The sequence below is a fragment of the Chiloscyllium plagiosum genome, unplaced genomic scaffold (genome assembly GCF_037043375.1).
Source record: "Chiloscyllium plagiosum isolate Xiang-an unplaced genomic scaffold, Cpla_swu_hap1 HiC_scaffold_13, whole genome shotgun sequence".
Classification (NCBI taxonomy): domain Eukaryota; kingdom Metazoa; phylum Chordata; class Chondrichthyes; order Orectolobiformes; family Hemiscylliidae; genus Chiloscyllium; species Chiloscyllium plagiosum.
The window spans coordinates 78713236-78736119 of NW_028270151.1; the positions used below are offsets into that span (position 1 = coordinate 78713236).

General features: G+C 39.4%; 1 protein-coding gene across 1 annotated transcript in view; it reads left to right on the plus strand.

The window, feature by feature from the left end:
• The first annotated feature begins 334 nt into the window (after nt 1-334).
• The window catches only part of LOC122555750 (serotransferrin-B-like), a 48586-nt gene continuing 26036 nt past the window's right edge, over nt 335-22884 (plus strand). The window contains exons 1-7 of the mRNA XM_043701833.2: nt 335-489; nt 11026-11186; nt 14241-14343; nt 15572-15754; nt 18287-18431; nt 19733-19788; nt 21521-21693. Of these exons, the coding sequence (XP_043557768.1) occupies nt 450-489; nt 11026-11186; nt 14241-14343; nt 15572-15754; nt 18287-18431; nt 19733-19788; nt 21521-21693 (861 nt within the window). The 5' untranslated portion in view covers nt 335-449. The remainder of the gene's footprint in view (nt 490-11025; nt 11187-14240; nt 14344-15571; nt 15755-18286; nt 18432-19732; nt 19789-21520; nt 21694-22884) is intronic.

Below are 22884 nucleotides of genomic sequence, written 5' to 3' on the forward strand. Positions count from 1 at the left end.
AACTGAATAAATTAAACAAAACAAAAAGCTTTTAAGACCAAGCAACAAGTTCAGATAAAGGTGAAATCAGCTCAGATTGAAATACAGAAAATGTGAGTGATGGAAAACAATTTATTTGAACGCCGAAACAATATTACTTTTAAGGACTGTCTGATTTTTCTGATTTAAGCAATAGGCAAACAAATGCTTGCGACCCCACTTCTTTTTCTGCAATAATGTTAGGTTAGCAAAGTTTTATTTGAGTATATCAGAAGTGGGCTGAGTTTTGGTAAATCCTCTTGTGAAATAGAACCCAAACAAACCAATGACAGTCTTATCTATCATTCTGCTCACGTAGTCATTTCTAGACATTATAAAGGAGACAGAGAACACAGAAATCCTATCACAAGCCTTCGCTGGTTTGTGACAGAAGTCCCACTCCTCTGTTCTTCAATCCACAGTTTGGCAAGATGACTTCTCTGCATGCTGCTTTGCTCTTGGGAATTATTTGTGAGTATTAAACTTAACTGTTCTAAGAGAATTTATCTGAAGCCAGCTTTCCCAAATGTATCATTTATTTTTAAATACATTTATTTTTAACTTTTGTTTTGAAATAAAATTTGCCCTAATTCAGATTCAACTTATGGGCAGGTTTTTATCATGGAAAAAGATTCATGGTAAATTCATTAGGGATTTTAAAAGTATCATCAATTATAAAAAGAGTACTTGCAACTGAGAGGATAGGCTTAAAAATGAATGTCAAAATATTGCTGTTAAAGTGAGTAGCAGAAAAGATATAAAAAGTCTTAATTCTTTACTTATAATTTGACAATGAGTCCCAGTAAATGTATTTGGGAAATAGACTTTGTAGATTCTGGCTGAAATTATTTAAAGTATAATTAGACTCTAAACAACTATAATATAGAATGAAAGTTTTCAAAATCAGTTATAGTTTTTTTTAGTGTCAATATATTCTCACACTTAGTAAAATGCAACTGAACAAGATAACTGTGCCTTGTTCTGTGTAACACAATTATACAAAGAATGCACTTACTGAAGCGAGCAGGTATAGACAGAAATGCAGAATTAGAGGCAAACAGAGATGCAGGGAAAAGAAACATTCAGAGATTTAGATTTTTCTTTATAACATTGTTAACATAGACATAGTCATGCTAAATTTACTAGAGATATGCCTTCCCAACTTCTACCTCCTTGCTTCTCTTTAATCTGTATTCCTTGTTTTATGACCTGGTTATGAAAGTGTGGTATATGTCAATGCCATAAATGTACACTCTGACATATTGCACTTTTTAACCTCCTAATCCTGGGTCTAAGGATTGACTTGCAAGATGTCCACTACTTTCTGATTGTAGTGAAGTCCAGATTTTTACTTGAAGCATGTAACAATATTGAGGAAAAGTATCCTAAAGAAACATTCCATAATTTGTAATGGAGCTAGTTTATGGCAGGCGGTATTGTTAGGATTTCCATACTGAGTATGGTCCTCATTTTGGCAGAGAACTTTTAAATGATACCGAAGCCTCAAAGCCAGCTGGGGTCATGGGTAAATCTCCATGGTGCGTGAAAGTCATGCATCTCTGATTTAAAAACAAAGGCCATACATTTGCCACTTCTGCACTCAACAGCTCATACCCCTCTCCAATTAAATGGCCACACAGTGATAGGCTCCGAAGTGCAGACACACACACGCCTAAGACTTATAGGGTGGAGTTTTTGGTAGTAATGCCAATGTTTCAAGATTGAATACACATCATAGAAATCACTCAGCTCTCATTTCTCTGAAATTCAAAACACAATTGGGGAATTTCTAGCAGGAAAACTCAATGCTCTTGGTCAGTTTTATGCCTGGGACTCAAGTTGTAAAAGCAACCTATAGATTTAAAAAATGAGATGGAGGAAGTAAAGGAGAGATAATTGTTTAAGGATTGACAGTGTCACATTCATTTTTTTTCAACTGCTAAATTGATGGACAAATCTTGAATGTAGTGGACAGGAAATGTGATATGTTGGTAGAATCAAAAGTAAGGCATTCAAAGTTTATGCCTGGAACCTTGATTTGGCCTGAATGCAGCTATTGAAGAGCAGCCTGTATTTGGGGAAAATAAGGTTGATGTGTTCAAAACGGCCACACCAGAAAGGTAAGTTTTTTTTAAAAAGAGGAACATCCTTGGAGCCAGAAGGTACAGGAGTGTTTTTGTAACTTCCCTTAGAAATCCTGGGCTACTGTCAGCAACCTTTCCCCTGCCCCTCCTTTACGCGCTGTTACTACCAACCCTTCCCTAATTGTCCACACTCTAATTATCTCACTTAAATCACCCCTCATTTGCCTTTCCATCTTGATGACCTCCTCTTCTTGATTATCCTACCCACTACCCTCCCTCTTTTTCTGGTGACTCCCTATTTTATGTTACTTTCGATTTCCCGTCAGAAACTGTCAGGAGACACTGTTTGAAATTGGAATCCCCTTCACCAGTGAATTGCCTTTGACCAGCAAGTTCCTACAGCTCACCACTTAAGTTAGGCTCAAGGCCAGGTTTGACTCAGGCCCACCAGTTTTTAGCCAGCAGTTTATAGCACAGAGATATGCATTCATATTGCAGGTTTCACCACTCAAAAATTCCCAAATGTGTTTTACACCTAATTATGCACTTTGCAGTGTAGTGACTGTTGCAACAGCTAATCTCAACACTGCAAGTTCTCACAAGTAGCAATATGTTGATGAGATAAGAAACCCTTTAGGGTTGTTGATTGAGGGGTAAATATTGACTCAGGCTATAATTCCCCTGCTTTTCTCATGGGATCTATTGTACCCACTTCAGAAGGACCACCTTGGTTTATCTGAAAAATAGCACCTCCGACAGTGCATCCTTTGTAATGCATTGGAGTATCAGCTTAGGCTTTCAGTGTTCAATTCAAGTAGAGGGATTAACCCCTGTGCCAATGCATGAATGGATTTCTAGGCCTGCAAAAGATTGGATGAAGAGATGCATTAAAGGAAGCAAATTACCACTAGATATCTCTAGGGCAAATAGGGATGGGCAGCAAAGGTTGATACATATTCCCTGAATGAATAAAATAAATGTACACACATATATCGAAAAGAATAATTTATTTTTGGAGACAAATATAGACTGACATTCAATGCACACATATCATTCATGTTTGCTGTTCAAAAGGCGAATGAATAATGAAGCAAAATCATACACTTGGACTAATTATCAACTTGTGATAAAGGCAAGAGTAATTTCTAGTCAAAACAAGATTCAGACACCAAAATGCATAGAATTATAGAAACTGAGAACGGAGATAGAGCCAAATGAAAGAGACATATACTTCTTTAGCTTCTGCCACTTCACACAACTAGGAAACATACTTTTACTGGGCATTGCTGGTGTCACAGGTTAAGTGGTTGATAACTGGTTTTGTACATTTGATGCCAATGACTGACTGATTATACAGCATAACTTGTTTAATGACACTTCTAGATATACCAGCCACAATGGCAATTCACTACTCACACCGGACATAGCATTTATTTTCTCAACAACCAATTGTTTCTCAACAACATTGAATTCCCATTTTTCAGCAGTTACATTTTGTAGTAACAAATTAAATAGAATCACAAAAAATATACAGGACAGGAATAGAACATTCAGCCTGATTGTTCTGAACTGCCTACAAGTCTCTCTCTATTCTATCAGCCTCAGTTCAACCTTTCTGCATATTTTTCTATTCCTTTCTTTCTAATGTACTAATCCAATTTTATTTTAAATGGCTCTAAATTACTTATATCAATCACTTCCTATGGTTGCAAATACCAGAGTCTAACTATTTTCTTGTGAGGAAAATGTTTCCATATTTCCCTATTGAATTTATTTGTAACTATCTTGTATTTATTGGCCTGATTGTGGATTCTTCCTAAAATGGAAATATCTACTCTGACCAACATATTCATAACTTTTCATGGCCTCTATGAGGTCAACACCATATCAGCTCCCTCCTGCAGAACAAAGTCCTAAAGATCTTTAATCTCTCAGTTCCGGGGTTATTATAATAATTCCTTTTTGCATTTTTTCTTGATGCTGCCATGTCCTATTTATAAATGGCATATAGCTCAGCTGAGGTGCAATTCATGTTTGAAATAATTTCACTACATTTAATGAGTTTGGAGAAGAGTTTCTCTAAACATATAAATAGAAAGAGGGCCATAACACCAGTGTTTCATCGGAGGCTCACTGATGACGTAACCTAGTATGGTGAAGAAATGTCTGAAAACGAACCTTCCAGCTCAGTGAGCAAACTTACATCTGGTCCCTACATTTAAATTCTATATCCCTAGAAAAATTCCAGTGTTCTGGAAGTAATTTTAACTGTTTTTCAAACTGTATTTTTGGTTTTTAATCTTTTATTTATCTGTTTCCCCAAATCCCTTTGCAATGTTACTTTCTTTCTAAGATGTCAGTTATCTTTCTGTTTCTTATCCCATATTGTGTCACCTCACATTTATCAAAGTTAAAAGCCACATTTAGCTGCCTATTCTGCAAGTTTTCTAATATCTTCTTGTATAATGTTCATAATACATGAAAAATTCTGGATAAGGTTCAAGGGAGGGGTGGGCTCAGCAGCGGTTATTAAAGTTTCTAGAACAAGTAATAGGACAGAGAATAGAGCAAGGGTCAGGAATCTAACCTCATGCACAGTTGATAAGGGGAAAACTATGAGAAGGGAGGGCAGTCAATGCAGAACTGAGGATGTTGTACTTAAATGTATGCAGTACATAAAACAGAGTAAATGTGCTTGTAGTGCAATTTGAAATTGGCATGCACAATGTTGTGGGAATTACAGAGACATAGCTGCAAGATGTTCAGGGTTGGGAACTAAATATCCAAGGATCCACATCCAATCGAAAGGACAGGTAGAGGGGCAGCGTTGCCTTGTAGCAAGAAATGAAATTAAATCAATAGCAAGTGACATAGAGTAGAGTTGAGGAACGCAAAGAGAAAAAGATCCTAGTGAGAGTTATGTACAGGAAAGTAAATCAGAAGGTAGAAAAGGCATGTAAGAAAGACACTATTACAATAATAATGGAGGACTTAAGTATGCAGGTGGACTAGGAAAATTAGGTTGTTATTGGATCTGAAGAAAAATAATTGGTGGAATGTCTGAGAGATTTTTTTTGGAGCAGCTTGTGGTAGAGTCCACAAGGGAACAGGCAATTCTGGATTTGGTGAGGTGTAATGATGCAGACTTGATTAGGGAGCTTAAGGTGAAAGAATCCCTTGGGGGCAGTAACCACAATGTGATGGATTCACTCTGGGTTTGAGAGGGAGAAACTCAAATCAGATGTAATGGTATTATAACTGAGTAAAGGTAACTACAAAGACATGAGGGAGGAGCTGGCCAGAGTTCATTTTAAGAGGAGCCTAGCAGGGATGACGGTGGAGCAGTGATGGCAGGAGTTTCTGGGAGAGATCTGGAGGCATAGCAGAAATTCATCTCAAGGAAGAAGAAAAATACTAAGGGAGGATGGGGAAAACATGGCTGATAAGGGAAGCAAAAGAAGGCACTTACAATGTGGTGAAGATTAATGGGACTCCTTTAAAAACCAGCAGAGGATAAGTAAAAAATCAATAAGGAGGCAGAAGATGAAACATGAGAATAAGCTAACTAGTAATATAAAAGAAGGCTGCAAGGTTTTTTCTCGATATCTAAAATTAAGAGGGAGGCAAGAGTGGATATTGGAAAATGAGACTGAAGAAGTAGTAATTGGGAACATAGAAATGGCTGAGGAATTGAATAGGTACTTTGCATCAGTTTTCACGGTGGAAGACATCAACAGCATACCAGAACTTCAAGAGAGTCAGGGACAAAGGAGAGTGTGGTGGCCATCACTAAGGACAAGATGCTGTGGAAGCTGAAAGTTCAGAACATAGATAAATCACGTGGACCAGACTACTGATCAGCACTCTAAAGGAGGTAGCTGAGGAGCTTGTAGAGGCATTGTGGTGATCTTTCATGGATCTTTGGGTGGCACGGTGGCACAGTGGTTAGCACTGCTGCCTCACAACGCCAGAGACCCGGGTTCAATTCCCGCCTCAGGCGACTGTCTGGAGTTTGCACATTCTCCCCGTGTCTGCGTGGGTTTCCTCCGGGTGCTCCGGTTTCCTCCCACAGTCCAAAAATGTGCAGGTCAGGTGAATTGGCCATGCTAAATTGCCCGTAGTGTTAGGTGCAGGGGTAAATGTGGGGGAATGGGTCTGGGTGGGTTGCGCTTCGGCGGGTCGGTGTGGACTTGTTGGGCCGAAGGGCCTGTTTCCACACTGTAAAGTAATCTAATCTAATCTAATCTAATCACTGGGGGTTGTCAGGGAAGTCACAAAGGACTGGAAAATAGCTAATATCACACCCCTGTTTAAAAATGGAGGAAGGTAGAAGACAGGAAACTATGGCCGGTTAGCTTGATTTTGGTCTATGGTAAGGTTTTAGAGTCCATTATTTAGGATGAGATTGTGGAGTACTTGAAAATGCATGGTAAAATAGGGCTGAGTCAGCATGGTTTCAACAAGGGGAGGTCATACCTGACAAATCTGTTAGAATTCTTAGATGAGTTAATGAGCAAGTTAGGCAAAGGAGAGTGGACGTGATCTATTTGAATTTCCAAAAGGCCTTTGACAAGATGCTGCAGAGGAGGCTGCTAAATAAGGGGAAAAGTACTGGCATGAATAGAAGATTTGCTGACTGACAGAAGACAGAGAATAGGGATAAAGGGATCTTTTTCAAGATGGCAGCTGGTGACAAATGGGGTTCTGCAGGGGTCAGTGTTGGGACCACAGCTATTCATGTTTTGCATTAATGATTTGGATGAAGGAAGTGAGAGCATTGTTGCTAAGTTTGGAGATGACACAGGGATGGGTGGAGGGACAGGTTGTATTGAGAAAGGGGGAAGCTGCAGGCAGACTTAGGCTAGAAGACTGGGTAAGGAGGTGATGGATGGAATACAATGTGGGAAAGTGTGAGGTTACACATTTTGGTATGAAGAATAGAGGCATAGACTATTTTCTAAAGTGGAAAGTTTTTAGAAGTCTGAAGCACAAAGGGGCTTAGGAATCAAAGTTCAGGATTCTCTTAAGGTTAACATATAGGTTAATTAGGAAAGCAAATGCAATGTTCACATTCATTTCAAGAGGGCTAGGATACAAAAGCAGAGATGTACTGTTGATTAAGGCTCTGGTCAGACTGTATTTGAAATATTGTGAGCAGATTTGGATTTCATATCTAAGGAAGGATATGCTGGCATTAGAGGGGGTCTGGAGGAGATTTCGCAGAATGATCCTGGGGATGATGAGTTTGTCATATGAGGCGCAGTGAGGACTCTAGCTCTGTACTTGATGGAGTTTAAAGAGATAGAGATATCTGATTGAAACTTACAGAATACCGAGAAGTCTGGATAGAGTGGATGTGGAGAAGATGTCTCCATGAGTAAGGCAGACTAGGACTCGAGCTTCAAAGTGAAGGGACAACCCTTTAGAAATGAACTGAGGAGGAATTTCTTCAGCCAGAGTGTGGTTAATCTGTGGATCTCATTGCTGCAGAAGGCTGTGGAGGCCAAGTCGTTCAGTCTATTTAAGACAGAGGTAGATGGGTTCTTGATGAGTATGGGGATCAAGGGTTACAGGGAGAAGGCAGGAGAATGAGGTTCAGAAACATATCAGCCACGATCAAATGGTGGAGCAGAGTTGATGGGATGAATGGTTTAATCCTGCTCCTATATCTTAGATCTTATATTGCATCTATTCTCAGAATTTACAATAAGCTGCAGTTGTGTGTGACATCTGCAAAATTTTAGACTTAAATCATGTAGTGAATAAGCAACCATCCCAGAATTGATTCCTGTCGAACATTATTTTAAATCTTTCTTCAATCTAGATAACTACTCTCTGTTTCTACTCTCTGTTTTATATTTTCTGAGCCCATACATGTTCAAAAAATAAACTGCATTAAAATCATTTGATTAAAGGTCAAAGGCTATGCAATTATTGTCACTTACTGAACTTTCCAATTTCTTTATCAGGATTTTGTCTGCAGTCTTCTTGTCAAGCTTAGCTTTCTGAAATTTGATAGCTTTTCAAATATCAGGGTTTAATGAGCTTTAGCGATAACAATTTATCTTTTTGTAATGTTAAGGCATTACAAAATTTTCTAAATTTACACTAGTGCTGTTGGTAGGCTAGTGAGGAGGTATGAGGAAAAATAATTTTATATCTATCCCTGGACAGGGGTCCTTGGTTTGCGTGATTTCAAATGGGGCACTCCCAAATTATTTTGCTTCCAAATGAGAAAGAGAGGACTTGTCTCCCCCTCTCCTGTCATTGCCCCCTCCACCTCGGAGAGTCACAGGCTTAACACAAGGGAACCCTTCCCTGGTGGATACCTTTCTCAGTTCCAATGTATTTATGTTTTAAAGGGAGTCAACATAACAAGGCTTTTGTGAAGAAAGTGTGAACTTATTAGTAAAATGCGAGAAAGAATAGGAAGTAACACCCATACGCAGAATAGAAATAAGAAGTGAAGAAACACAAAAAAGTTAGTAAAGGATATATGAATTAGTCTGTGTCTCCTCACATGCAAGCTTAAAGATCTTTTTTCATGCTGTTATGTGTTTCTTCACTTCCCATTTCAATTCTGTGTATGTCTGTTACATTTTATTATTCTTCCTTGTGTTTTATGAACTAATAAATCCACTCTTTCACTTACCCAAGAAAACTGGTTAAATTGACTTCTATTAAAACATGATTACATTGGAACTGGGAAGGATATCCACAAGGGAAGAGATTATTTTTGTCTTAAGTTAACCTGTTTGTGACCATCCAAGGTGAAAGGGCTTGTTCACTTGTTTTGGACCAGGTCAGACCCCTTCAAAACATTTCAAGAAGGTAGCCAAGACCCTTAATTTTATAGTTGGTGTGAGGTGGATACTCCAGGAGTGATGCGGTTGGCCTAACCACTCAGTTTTAAACAAAACAGAATTTATTTACAGACAACTGAATGAAACATGAATGAAACAGAAAAGAATTTAGAACATCTTAACTTATCTGAAAATCCAGTTGACTCTATCATAACGTAATGATGCTGTTTCAAATGCCTGCAACATCCTATAACACTCCCTTGACAAAAATGTGAATTCAAACACAAATTCTTTCAGGAGAGATTTTGCAGAGAGTGAGAGGATCAGCATGAGCTTCTTTGGGTCCAGCAGCTTCTCCGGGTTCTCAGCTAAAATCTTGACCTGCAACTTCAAACAGACTGCTTGCTGAAGCCAAACCAACTAAACGCTGGATAACTGGCCACTTTTCTTTCATTGTGCATGTGTTTTAAAGAAAGACTGAAAAGCCTTCTTAAGTAGGTGTTTCCAGACATATCGGAACCTCTGCCTTTACAACCCCTTTTGAAAAAAGCCTAGTATAATATGACCCCTTGTGAAAGGAGCAGGATCATCATGCACTAAAGAGTGGGTGACAATTCCTCACTTTTTCCCTTTGGATCAAAATGCTGTGTTATTTCCATATATGATGAGCTCCTACAACGTACAAAAACCTTTTGTGTGACTCTTTGTCAAATACCTTCTGGAAGTCAAAGTAAAATAAATCTGTAAGCTCCCCTTTCTACACTGCACATATTATTCTTCCAAAGAAATGCAATTCAATAGCTAAACATCATTATCCTCTCACAAAATCTTCCTGATTCTGTTGAGATTTCCCATGTGTCCAGTTATAACCATTTAATGATTAATTCCACACTTTTCTCATGATAGATATCAAGCTAACAGGCCTATAGCTTTCTGTCTCTCTCACCTTTTCAATTGAGGAGCTCTTTCCAGACTGATAGAACACTTCCAGAACCTAATGAATGTTGGAACAATAATGCCAATACATCTACTTGCTTCATTTGCCACCATTTTTAAGACCACGGTCCTGTCAACCTACAGCTCCATCAGTTTGTACAGTATTACTTCCCTAGTGATTACATGTTCACCATGTTCCTCGCTCTCTTCCAACTCATAATTTACAGTGATTACCGGAATGTGTTTTGTGTCCTCTCTAGTGAAGACAAGCAAAATATTTATTTATTTCATTCATCATTTTTTTACTACATGTTATTAATTTACTTACTATCACTGACCTTCCTTCCCTTTATCACCACTGTACTCTCTCCTTCGCAATGACCGTGTTTGATCCTTACAATCCCTGTGCTTTACCCTTTGGATCCCATAGAGACTTATAAAATTCTAACAGGACTCGACACGGTAGATGTTCCCGATGGTGGGTGCATCCAGAACCAGTGGTCACATTCTGAGGATTCGGGGTGGACCAGTCAGGACAGAGATGAGGAAACATTTCTTCACTCAAGGAGTGGTGAGCCTGTGGAAGCCTTTTCCACAGGATGTAGTTGATGCCAAAACATTGAATGTATTCAAGAGGCAGCTAGATATAGCACTTGGGACAAATGGGAACAAAGGTTATTGGGAGAAAGCAGGTTTCAACTCGTGTTGGACAATCAGCCATGTTTGTGATGAATGGTGGAGCAGGCTTGATGGGCTGAACAGCCTCCTCCTGCTCATATCTTCTAAGATGAGATATTTCCATAAGCACTGTGCGGTCTATTTACAATCAATGAGCTGCATCTCCTGTGCAATTGCTATTTGTTCTCTCATTTATAATCACTGTGCTATTGGAACTTTAAACTCACTTTTTTCTTTCTTGTACACCACCTTTATTAACTCTTTCACCCCACCTCACATTCTCTCTTCACCACATAATTGCCATTCTTCCTCCTTGCTTTGTTATAGTTGTGTTATCTTCCTTTATTCAATAAGCAGTCATATCTTGCTCTCTTTTGTACCATTAAATCTCTATTCAGTATCTACTGTATATCTCGCTCTCTCGATACTTAATGTGCTTCTTTCGCATAACTGCTGTGCTTTTTCTCACACTGTGCAATTATCTGACTTTCTTTTTGTTTATCAAGCCCTTTCATTTGCTGTTGAGTCAAGCATCAAGTGGTGTACAGTTTCTCCACAAGAGACAAGGAAATGCGAGGATTTAAAAAGCCACATGTTAAATGAAGGCTTCTCCAACTTTAAATGTGTGCAGAAGGATAGTCCTGGAACCTGTTTGAGTGCCATCAAGGTAAGATTTAATTTTATTCGATCTTGTACATAAGATTGTAGTCTAATTACTTTATTACAGGATTCTCAGGCAAATATGAAGAATTGATTTGGTCGATCTAAGTAAACAAAAACTTTCTCAACCCTGAAACAAATTGCAGAGTTATATTAATCAAATGTGCTGTCCTGAATTTTACTGTGGGACTCTGCCCATTTGACTGGGTTACCGATATGCATTTTTCACACTGACCATGACCTTTACTGCATTTTATTAGGACAAGCAAATCCAACTACTGCAGGGCAGCTATGAAATGGGCTTGAAATGGTAACATAAAGTTGGATGTATTATTCACACACGAATATAAGAAAACGATCAGAAGTAAAGGGCATGACCTTTTGAGTTTGCCCTGCCATTCAGTACAATTATGCTGATTTTGGGCTTTAAGTCCACTTTCACATCCACTGCCCATTTCCTTGAAAGATCAAGAATCTGTCTGCCTCAGTCTTAAATATATGGAGTACCCACAAGCCCTGTGTAGAGAATTTCAAAGATTTAGAACTTTTTCAGTAAAGTAATTTCTCATCATCTCAATTCTAACTGGTCCCTTATATTTCAACCTGTCACCAGCTCAATTTCTTGCCTTCCCAGCAGTCAACAGAAATGACCGCCTTCTTTGTGAGGAAAATGGGGATATTTGCTTGCCGGGTTGGCTAGGTGGTTGATTGATTGATAATCAATACGTAATTGCTTGTTTCCCACTTGATCCATTAGGCTATCTCACTGGTGGGGTGGGGGTCCCTCATCCTCACAGATGCCTACTCCCATACTTTAACTAAAACGTAGGAAATCCCAATCTTGTTGCAGCATGTTGGTTACTTCACAAAGTTGCCTCAGAAATTTTAAATATACCAAAAATGAAGCTAACGCAAGGGGTATGCTGCAGAGGTGCTGGGGTCAGAATAAGGAAGCACATCATTTTGATTTGAATAATTATTATTCCATACGCAGAGATATATTGAAAAGTTTTGTTTTGCTAACAGACAAATCACATCTTGCATAAAACGTCAATGTAGTAGAATAGAATTACAGCTACAGAGAATTTGCAGAGAAAGATTAACTCTAATATATATGAGAGGTTCATTCAAAAGTCTGTTAACAGCAGAGAAGGAGCTGTTTTTGAATCTGTTGGTATGTGTTTTCAAACTTTTGTATCTTTTGCCCAATGGAAAAAAGTAGAAGTGAGTATACCCGGGTTGAGCGAGGTCTTTGGTTATGTTGGCTGCTTTCCCGAGTCAGCGGGAAGTGTAGATGGAGTCAATGGAAGAAAGGCTGGTTTTCATGACAGCCTAGGCTGAGTTCACAACTCTGTAATTTCTTGCGGTTTTGGCAGGAGCAAATGCCATACCAAGCTGTGATGTATCTGCATAAGATGCTTTCTGAATGCATCTGTAAAATTCGGTAAGAGTCATTCTGGACATGTTGAATTTCCTTAGCCTTATGAGGACTTAGAGGCATTGGTGTGTTTTCTTGACTGTAGCATCAACGAGGGTGGACCAGGATAGATCACTGGTGATACTTACTGCTTGGAACTTGAAGCTCTCGGCCACCTCCACTTCAGCACCATTGATACAGACAGGGGCTTGTCCTCCACTCTGCCTCCTGAAGTCCATAACCAGCTCCTCCATTTTGCTGACATTGAGGGAGAGTTTGTTGTGTTTTCACCACAAAGCCACTAAACTGTCGATATCCTTCCTGTACTCTGTCTCATTGTTGTTTGAGATTCAGCCCACAATGGTGGTGTCATTAACAAATTTGTAAAAGGGATTAGAGTTGAATTTGGCCACAACTTTGAGTCTATAAGGAGTGTAGTATAGACTGCCCACACAGCCTTGGGGCCACCAGTATTAAGGATTATCATGGAGGAAATTTTGTCGCCTATCTTTACTGATTGTGATTCGCAGGTCAGGACGTTGTAGAGGAGGGAGCAGAGTCCTAGGTTTCAGAAACAAGAACAGAAGTTCCTGGCAAATCTCAGCCGGTCGAGCAGCATCTGTGGAGAGAAATCAGAGTTAGCGTTTCGGGTCCAGTGACCCTTCTTCAACTCCTGGAACTCGGAGTTTGGAGATAAATTTTGTTGGAATTATAGTGTTGAAGGCAGAGCTACAGTCAATAAACAGGAACCTGACATAGGTGTTCCAGGAATGAGTGTAGGGCCAGGGACTTCCATCAGCTGTGGACCTATTGTGGCGAATTGCCACAGATCAAGGCAGTCTGGGAGGCTGGAGTTGATGTGTGCCATTACTAGCCATTTGAAGCACTTCATAATGATAGATTTGCTCTGTGAACAAATCAAAAAGCTGCACAAATGCTGAATGTTTATTTGATTTGGGATTTCAATCAAGCAATTCTAAATTGGGAGAAATGAAGTTGTTTTGAGTCCATGCAGGGAAATATGGTGTATAGCTGTTTCATGAGCGGGTACATTATGAGCAGCAGGCTATGTTTTGACTTGTCAATTGGAAATGATCCAGAGAACATTCAGGGAATGGAGGTTGAGGTTCCCCTGCTGGATATTGATCATTGAAACTGGGAGAAAGTAAGGACTGCAATGCTGGTGATCAGAGTCGAGTGTAGCGCTGGAAAAGCACAGTCGGTCAGGCAGCATCCCAGTGGCAGGAGAGTCGATGTTTTGAGCATAAGCCCTTCATCAGCAATTCATCAGGACTAGTGACCATAGAAGAATCATGTCAGCATCGGCAAAAGTCTCTCAATGTCCCATGGTCAGTGTTGCAATTCATACTGTTTCTCATGTACATCAACTACAATGTTGAAAATGACCTTCTTCTGTACAGTGATTATGTGTTTTTAAAAGTAGAATATTTTTGCTATCTCCATGAATTCTGAGGTCCATGTGTAAAATTGGAGGATGTATACTTATTGTCTCCTTCAGACCTAGATTAACCAATTTCATTGAAGGATTCACAAAAGATTTGACACAGTTAGATGGAAAAGCAGGCAAAGTCTCCATTAGTTGCAGGGAATTTCAATTACTACTGTACATTTTCTCATCCTCAGAATCGAGAAGCAGATGCTATAACTGTGGATGCTGGAGATATCTACAAGGGAGGTCTCTTGCCTGAACCACGCCTGAAACCTATTGCAGCTGAGAATGTCACAGGTAATTGCTTGCTCTTCAAAAGGAAAAAGTTAAAAATCACACAACACCAGGTTATAGTCCAACAGGTTTATTTGGAAGCACTTGCTTTCAGAGTGCTGTTCCTTCATCAGGTGGCTGTGGAGCAGGATCATAAGGCATAGATTTTATAACAATAGATCACAGTGTCATGCATGCAACTGATACAATATATTGAACAAACCTAGATTGTTGTTAAGTCTTTCGTCTTTTACAATGGGTTCCAGGTTTTGGATTATTAATATGTAAATCCCAGAATTACTTTACATTCTTGAGATAACTTAAGGTTTTGTAAAAAAAGGTTGACATCTCAGCTCAGACAATGTATCAAAGGTGTACGGTTAGAGTTGTCTGTATCCCAATCTTGAGTCAGAATGGTTCTATTTCCAAAGTAGGAATTTATAAAATGTTATTTGGAATGACTGCCTGCAGGTTGTGTGCTTTTTGAGCAAAAATAGAATGTATCTGCAAATACAATTCTGCAAATCAAATTCATCCCGTAGACTTATATATATGTGTGTGTGTGTGCGCGTGCGCATGTGGGAGGTATATGTGAAGGACAAAGAGAGAATGAGTGTATGCATGTAAGTGTGACCCTGCGTGAGAGAGTGTTGTGTTTGCATGTGTGCAGTATAAACCTGTGAGAAGGGTTTGTGCGTGGGTGTGAGTGTGGAGGGTGTATGTGTATGTGTCTGAGAGGGAGCATGTGTATGTGAGAGGGTCTGTGTGAGTGTGTGAGAATGTAAGAGTGTGTGTGTATGTGTGCTTGTGGATGTGTGTGTGAGAGAGTATATAGTGTAGTGGGGTCACCTGTAGTGTGACATGAACCCCAGTTGAATCCCGGTTGAAGCCATCCTCATAGGAATTGAACTTGGCTATCACCCTCTGCTCAGCCACTCTGCGTTGTTGAGTATCCCACAGTCCACCTTGGAGAATGGTCACCCAAAGATCCGAGGCTGAATGTCCCTTACCGCTGAAGTGTTCCTGGACTGGGAGGGGATGACCCTGTCTGGTGATTGTTGTGCAGAGTCCATTAGCTGCTAGCCAAGTTTGGTACCTGTGATCCCTCTGCAGAATTTTAACAGGGATTGACATTATTTCATTGTAAAAATGCCATAAAGAATTAATGTGGTTGATGCAGATACTTGGATATGAAGTGGAAATAAGATTTTGCTGTGATCTAATTATTGACAGTGCATTTTGTGTGTTACAGGCGAATCCTGCTACTATGCTGTAGCAGTGGTAAAGAAAGGCAGTGGCTTTGATATCAGTCAGCTGAAGGGCAAGAAGTCATGCCACACTGGTTTGGGTAAATCTGCTGGATGGAATATCCCAGTTGGCACCATTCTGAAACGTTTTGGAGAAAGTTTCAATAACGAAGATCCCATTGAAAAATGTAATGTCTGGTTTTGCTTTCTTTTGCTAGGAACTTTTCCATGTTTGTATTCACACTAGATCAATTCAAACAACAGTGTTGACTGGAAATAGATTGTTAATGCTAGTCAGATTGAATATGCTGTCAGCACTTAATGAATTAGCCATATTTGGTTTCACAAACGACATTACAAACCCCAAAGTAATAATCTTTTTGGTAATACCTCCAATGAGCCCTTTTGGATTCATAAGTTGATCTTCTGGATATGTCAAGAGATGGACTCCCACCTGGTGTGTGAGTGCTCTTTGTTTCTCTTTCAAAGTGGCAGTTGGAGCCCTACAACAGGCATGGGACCTCACTTCCCAGTTGTGCATTCAAACAGCCTGTTTTGATCTGGAAAGGCCAAGTCAAGCCTGTCTCAAGTTAATTCAGGTCAGCATCTGGGCATTAAAGGTCCCCATTTGCCAACTTTACAAGTTAGAAAGCGACTGCAGTCATTCAGTCCCTCCCTTATCATTTCTGCCCGGGCACCAAATCTGACCTAGGAAACCACACGCTAACTATAAGACCATAAGACATAGGAGTGGAAGTAAGGCCATTCGGCCCATCGAGTCCACTACCTCAACCTTTGGGATTATGGAAATCAGTACTGAGGGCAAGAGTTTCAAATCAATAAATTCTCTATATGAATCTACAGTTCATTAGATTCTTCAGGAAGATTTTAGCCGAGTAAAGACAGGTTCACCTCCAGTATTTGTGCTGGGGTTTCAGGAGTCCACTTAGCAGAATTCCAGTCCTGTGTCACTCAATCATTCAAAATTCCCTCCTTACCAAATGTTTTCTTTACTTCCTGTCCTTACCTTTTCCCTTACCCTTGCCTCCCTTTTGCTCTCTCATACTCTTAAAACTAAAGGGATGTACAGCATGGAAACAGATCCTTCAGTCCAACTCATCCATACTGACCAGATATCCTAAATTAATCTAGTCTTATTTTTCACCATTCCAATTCATTTACCCAAATGGGTGCCTTTTAAATGTTGTAATTGTGCCAGTATCCACCACTTCCTCTGGCAGCTCCTTTCATACGCGCAACATCCTCTGTGAGAAAAATTTACCCCTTAGGTCCCTTTTATATCTTTCACCTCTTACATGAAACATAGGGGAGTTTTGGTATTTCCCTAAGCTGAGAAAAAGACCTTGGCTATTCACCCTATCCATGCTCCTTATGATTTTAAAACCTTTATAAGGTCATCTCTCAGCCTCTGATGTTCCAGGGAAAATAGCCCCAGCCTATTCAGCACTTCTCTATAGCTCAGACTCTCCAACCCCGGTAGCATCCTTGTAAATCCTTTTGCATACTTCTTTTTTCACTTTCTCCTCTCTGCCTCTTCTTTCCATTTCAGTTTTTCATACTTTTCTTTATTCTTCTACTCCTCTCTTGCCCTTTACTTTCTCTTTTCTCTGCTCATACATCATGCCAGTCTATTTATCTAACAGCAAATAGAATTGGCCCCGTCGCTGTCCCTGACATCACTAATGCATTTAAAGCTTGCTTCTTTCCAAATATTTAAACTGTGTGTATTTGTGATGAGACACTGACATTTTTACAGCTTTAAATAGCATATCCAACCTGGATTATAGTCTTTGACTTTGATTATCATGTCACAAACAAGGAGTTGACGCAGTAAAGAAGGTGCAGAAAAGACTGATGAAAACATTCATTGTGTAAAGCGAGAACATGCAAGGAAAGATTGCAGAAACTGAAGTTCCACATTTGAGAAAGGAGATGAAAATTACGTCTCATTTACTTATATTAAGTATTAGAGAGTGTTGCTATCATTAATCTAGAACATTTGTTGCTAGAATTCCCAGATTCTCAGGGGCAGACTGGACCTACCCATTCTTAACATGATGTATTCACATGATTGGTGTTTCAGAACTGATGGACACAGAAATTTCGATTTTCCTTACCTGAAATGTTCACCTGTATATTTTCAACATTTTCCGGTTCTATCTCAGATTTTCGACAAGAGTTTCATTCTTTGTCTTTGCCTACTTTTAAATCTCATTCTATGTTACTTTCTCTGTTACTCTAATACATGCATCACCTCATCTGTTGTTAAATGTGTAAGAATAGGTTTTGTGCTTTTCCACAAGTAATCCCCAGCGTACCCTCAGTGCTTATTTTGCAGAAGTTATGAGCTCCTCTGTGATCCATAACTGTTATCCACCGGCCTGTGAGTCTGGCCTTTAAACTGAGAAGGGTAGATTTTGCTGAATCTTTGCCCAGCCAGACTAGATTGTTTGTGTGAAGCAAATACTGGAGAAGTGGGTAGATCAGAACCTCTGCATAAAGGAATATTCCAGTTTCTCCTCCCCTTCATTTCTGCAGAAGAGAAAAATCAGATCAAGCATCCCAAAGTGCCTAATTTTTCAAAATTCACTACACCCAAATAATCCTGCTATATTGGTTGTCAACTCTGGAAAGTCTCCTCTATTGATTCATATATTTGATTATTAAGCATTAATTTCTCTTTTCTTTTCCCTCTCCAGTTGTGGCACAATTCTTTTCCAGCAGCTGTGTTCCAGGTGCCCCTAAAACTTTCCCTCGTCTTTGTAAACTCTGCAATGGAACAGGAACAAATCACTGCCAGCGATCACATAACGAACCCTATTATGATTATTCAGGAGCATTTCAGTAAGTATTCTATACGTTTCAAGTCAGAAATCATCAAACTGTCATGTAGAACAACAGCATCAGTCCCAATCAGCCTTCTGCTGTCCAGCAAGTTCTACTCCTCCGATTGTTCAGTTCAGTTTACTCGTAAAGTAATTGTGATATCTCCACCCTATTTGTTAATACTTATTTGTAGAACAAAATGTATAAACTGATTTAAAATATGTTTTTCATTAACCAGATGTCATTCGTGTTTCTGAAATAAATGAGAAACTATTTCAGTGTTCTTTTTAAATAAATTAGAGACTGTTCAGCTTACACTTTGGAATGCTTTTGAACCACACTGAAAAGAAATCACTGAAATTATGTGCCTCCTCAGAATGACTAAACTCGCTTCACAAAGGACATATGTTTGAAATGCAGTCCCAGTTATAACGTAATCAAAATGAATATAGCACATAGTCCCATGAATGACTTGATCATTTGTTTTAGCAATGTTGGGTGTAGGATAAGTTCTCTCCAGACAATATAAAAACTCCACTGCTCCTTAAAAGTGTCCTAGGATATTTGAAAGGACAGGCAGGACTTTGGTTTGATGTCCTAGCTAACATTTACTATGCCATCTGAGGTTATATACTGAAATCTCCAGAGTGGAACATGAGCCCACAAGCTTCGGAGTGTGGTTTATGTTGAGACTGAAATGCATTGTCAGAACTGAGTGGAGCAAATGTTCTTTTGCAGCTGAGATTACTTGCATTGTGACCCTAGGGAGAGCAGATCCTGCAAATGTTCAGAGATAGTGTCAGTCACAGAAAGTGACAACAAGTGCAGCTAATGGTAGTGTGGAGTCAATTTGCTCTGTTTCTAATCCCAAGGTGTGTATGAACTGCAAACACTAACACGGAATTTGCCTACAGTATAATAAACACATGGATTTGTTCATGATGTATTGGAAAAGACGTGGGGAGGAGCCATTGGTTATAGTGGATTGCATGAGTTGTGTCACTAAACTGGAGTCTACGGTTTAAAATGGTTTGTTGATAACACAGGAAGCATTTATTTGGCGGGTTTGGTTTAGTCTTCTGGAGGATAACGAGCTTTGAATCTGCTGGAGTATTAAGCTTACAACTTTTTCTTTTCATTTTTATCTTTCTTTGGAAATAAATCTTTAAAAATGTGCATCACACATCCCGATTGCAAGTAGTTCTATGCCTAGCCTTGATGAAGGCTCTTGTAAAGGGCTTACCAAGTTGCACAGTAAACATTGGGAGTTGTCACTATTTCAGTATGGTTAATTAACTAGAGTGATTATTTCTTTCTAGATGCTTGAAGGATGGAAAAGGAAATGTAGCCTTTGTGAAACATACCACAGTGCCAGGTAGGGTCGGTTTTAATTAATCTGCGCCTCATCCAAACCTTATTTAAAGATCTTATTAAAACATGTCCTGACTAAAATTGTTTCTTTTGCAATGTTTTGTCTCACTTTTGATTCAAATTTGTCCACAATTGCAATCATCCTGCAATTGCAGAACTTGCCAATAAATTTCCTAAAACTCTCTCTGAATCTTGCCATCTTTTTTCTGTAAATGGAATTTCTATTGTTCAATACAAGGGTCGAAATCATTGTTTATGTAAAATTCCAAAAGAGATTATTTACTTCTTAACAGCATGACTTAATATATTTACACCATTTTCCTTTACTATATTCATTCAAACTTTTATTTGAAGACTCCAGGTATTTCTTGAAAGTTGAACTTGGTAAAGTTTTCAGAGCTGTGACATTATAAACTGAATTTGAATTGTCCAGTCTTAATATGTGCAATGTTTCTAATTCATACCAGAGTAGAATTGAGACAAAAGGACAGATGGATCTACTTCTAGTAGATTATTTTCTCATTGGCATTCCTTCAATGATTTTAAAAAGTGACAGGAACAATTTAGATTTAGAATGGGTCAATTTTTAACAGAAATTGTCTGTATGAGTGTGAGAACATGGGAACACATGGAAACTTTAGAACTTTATTCATGGACACCACGTCAACTGAATTTAGACTCATAGAGTTGATAAAGCGTGGCACTGGAACAAGCACAGCAAATCAGGCAGCATCTGAGGAGCAAGACAGTTGACAGGACTAAAGAAGGGTTATGCCTGAAATTTTGACTCTCTTGCTCCTCGGATGCTACCTGACCTGCTGTGCTTTTTCCAGCACCACGCTTTCTCAACTCTGACTCTCCAGCATCTGCAGTCCTCATTTTGTCCTATAGACTCAGCATGAAAATAGACCCTTCGGTTCAACCAGTCCATGCCGACCATAATCCCAAACTAAGCTGGTCCCACCTGCCTGCGTTTGGCACATATCCCTGCAAACATTTCTTACTCCTGTACTTATCTAAATTTGTTTTTAAATGTTGCAATTGTAGCAGCATCCACCACTTTCCCTGCAGGTTCATTCCACACACAAACCACCATTTCTCACCAGTTTTTGGAGCCTGATGTTGTCACCGAATAAGTGACCTGAGCCCACATTTGTAACCATTCAGGAGACATTAGTCTGCCTCCGTGTTTACTGCCTAGTTAAGGACCCTGAGCAAGTTTTCAATGTAGCATGACCATTCAGAAGAAAAGTGATTTTGAATTCTAGACAAGACCACCAGGGGAAGCTAGCATGCTGCCGTGAGTCAAGAACCGTGACGGTACCTTACTTAAGGAGATACTGCTGCTGACCTGAGCAGCAGAGAAGACTTGAGCAACTTTTAAACCAGCAGCCCATTGGGGTTGAGCTGGGTCAGTATCAACTTTGATTTCAACATTTTTTGCTTGCACATCTGGGAGCAGATCTCTCCCTAATATGTCTCCCCTGCCCTGCCCTACTGGAGGTAGACCCCATGTATTTAGCTGATAGCTTCCCCAAATGGTGAGATGCCAAATTCCCTGCAAGGCAGAGAATCTCTTCCAATAAACCAGCTTGATCTCCATGGAGTAGGCAGAAAATCCAACCCTATGTTATATGTACCAATTTAACTTATATTGCCTGAACTGGGGCCAGGACCGGTGACTGTGAGCAATGCACAGCCTTCTTGATAATGTATTTTTTTGCATTATTCTTCAGCTGCTGAGAAGGCAAACTATGAGCTCCTGTGCTTAGATGATACCAGAAAGGCAGTCGATAAATACAAAGAGTGTAACTGGGCAAAAGTGCCAGCTCATGCAGTGGTCGTAAGGAGCGGAACTGTTGAAGATGCGAAAAATAATGAGATCTGGAGATTCCTCTCGACAGCCCAGGTATTCAGGAACATGCAGAATGGGATCTTTCATTAAGTGTCAATGCCTAATACCAAACAGCTTGGAAATGATGCATGGGTCACCAGCATGATAGATTTGGAACTCTCACTGCCACATAAAGTCTCTCAAACATGCTCATTCATTTTCCATGGAATTGAGTGCAATACTTGCTCTTATATAAGCAAACACATTTGCCAATTTGTTCATGTCCCACAAACAGCAGATGGATCCATAACCAGGTAATCTGGTGTCAATTAAAGGATGAATATTGACCAGCGATTTGGATAACTTTTTAATTCTGAACAATGACAATATTTTTATGAAAACTACCTTGGGTAGTGTGTCTCCTAATCACTGGTTTCCAGAAACTTCTTTTGATTATCTTTAAAAATTAGAAATGAATTTTCTCCCTCTAAATTGATCCAGGGTTCTTTCTCCATTTTTGTTTGTCCCTCTCCCAGTCTGCACTGGAGACAGCAGAAGACCATAGTGTTCTGCTGCACTATGACAGTATGGGGCAGCCTCGATGGGCACACGAGCTTTGATTTATCTGCTGGGTTTGCATCATACAGCTGAGATAAACATACAACTCCAAATTCACAATTGAAGCATAATTCATAAATTATGTATTAGTTGGTTGTTCATAAAACACTCTTTGCTGCTTGAGGTATTTTTCAAGAATAGAATATCCTTTATTGTTACATGTACAGATGTACAGGAGTACAATGGAAAGTTTTACAATGTCGCCTCTATGGTGCTATCTTAGGTACAGGTACCTAGGTAAAAATCTTAGATACAAAAAGAGGAATTAAGTAGTTGCATTACTTTACAGTAATGCATAGCATAAGTTAGAAACATGACATAGTTAAAAGAATAGACATTACAGTCAAATAAACAAATTACAGATAGATAACACATTACAGTAGCTCAGCTTCCACATGTAGTCTGATCGCCTGCACCATAAACCAGTCCAACAACCGTACCCACTACACTACAAGCCTTCAGTCCGCTCCTCACTAGCTCTCAGCTGCTCCAAGGTAAGTTTTCTCCGGGACTTGCTTTCCCCGCGCTGACCTCTGCTCTGGGACTTGCTAGGTATCCATGTAAGGACAGGAGAAATGGATACATCTCGCTGAATGTGACTTGTGGATGTCAGTTTTTGAAACTTATGGATAATTTATGTTATGAACA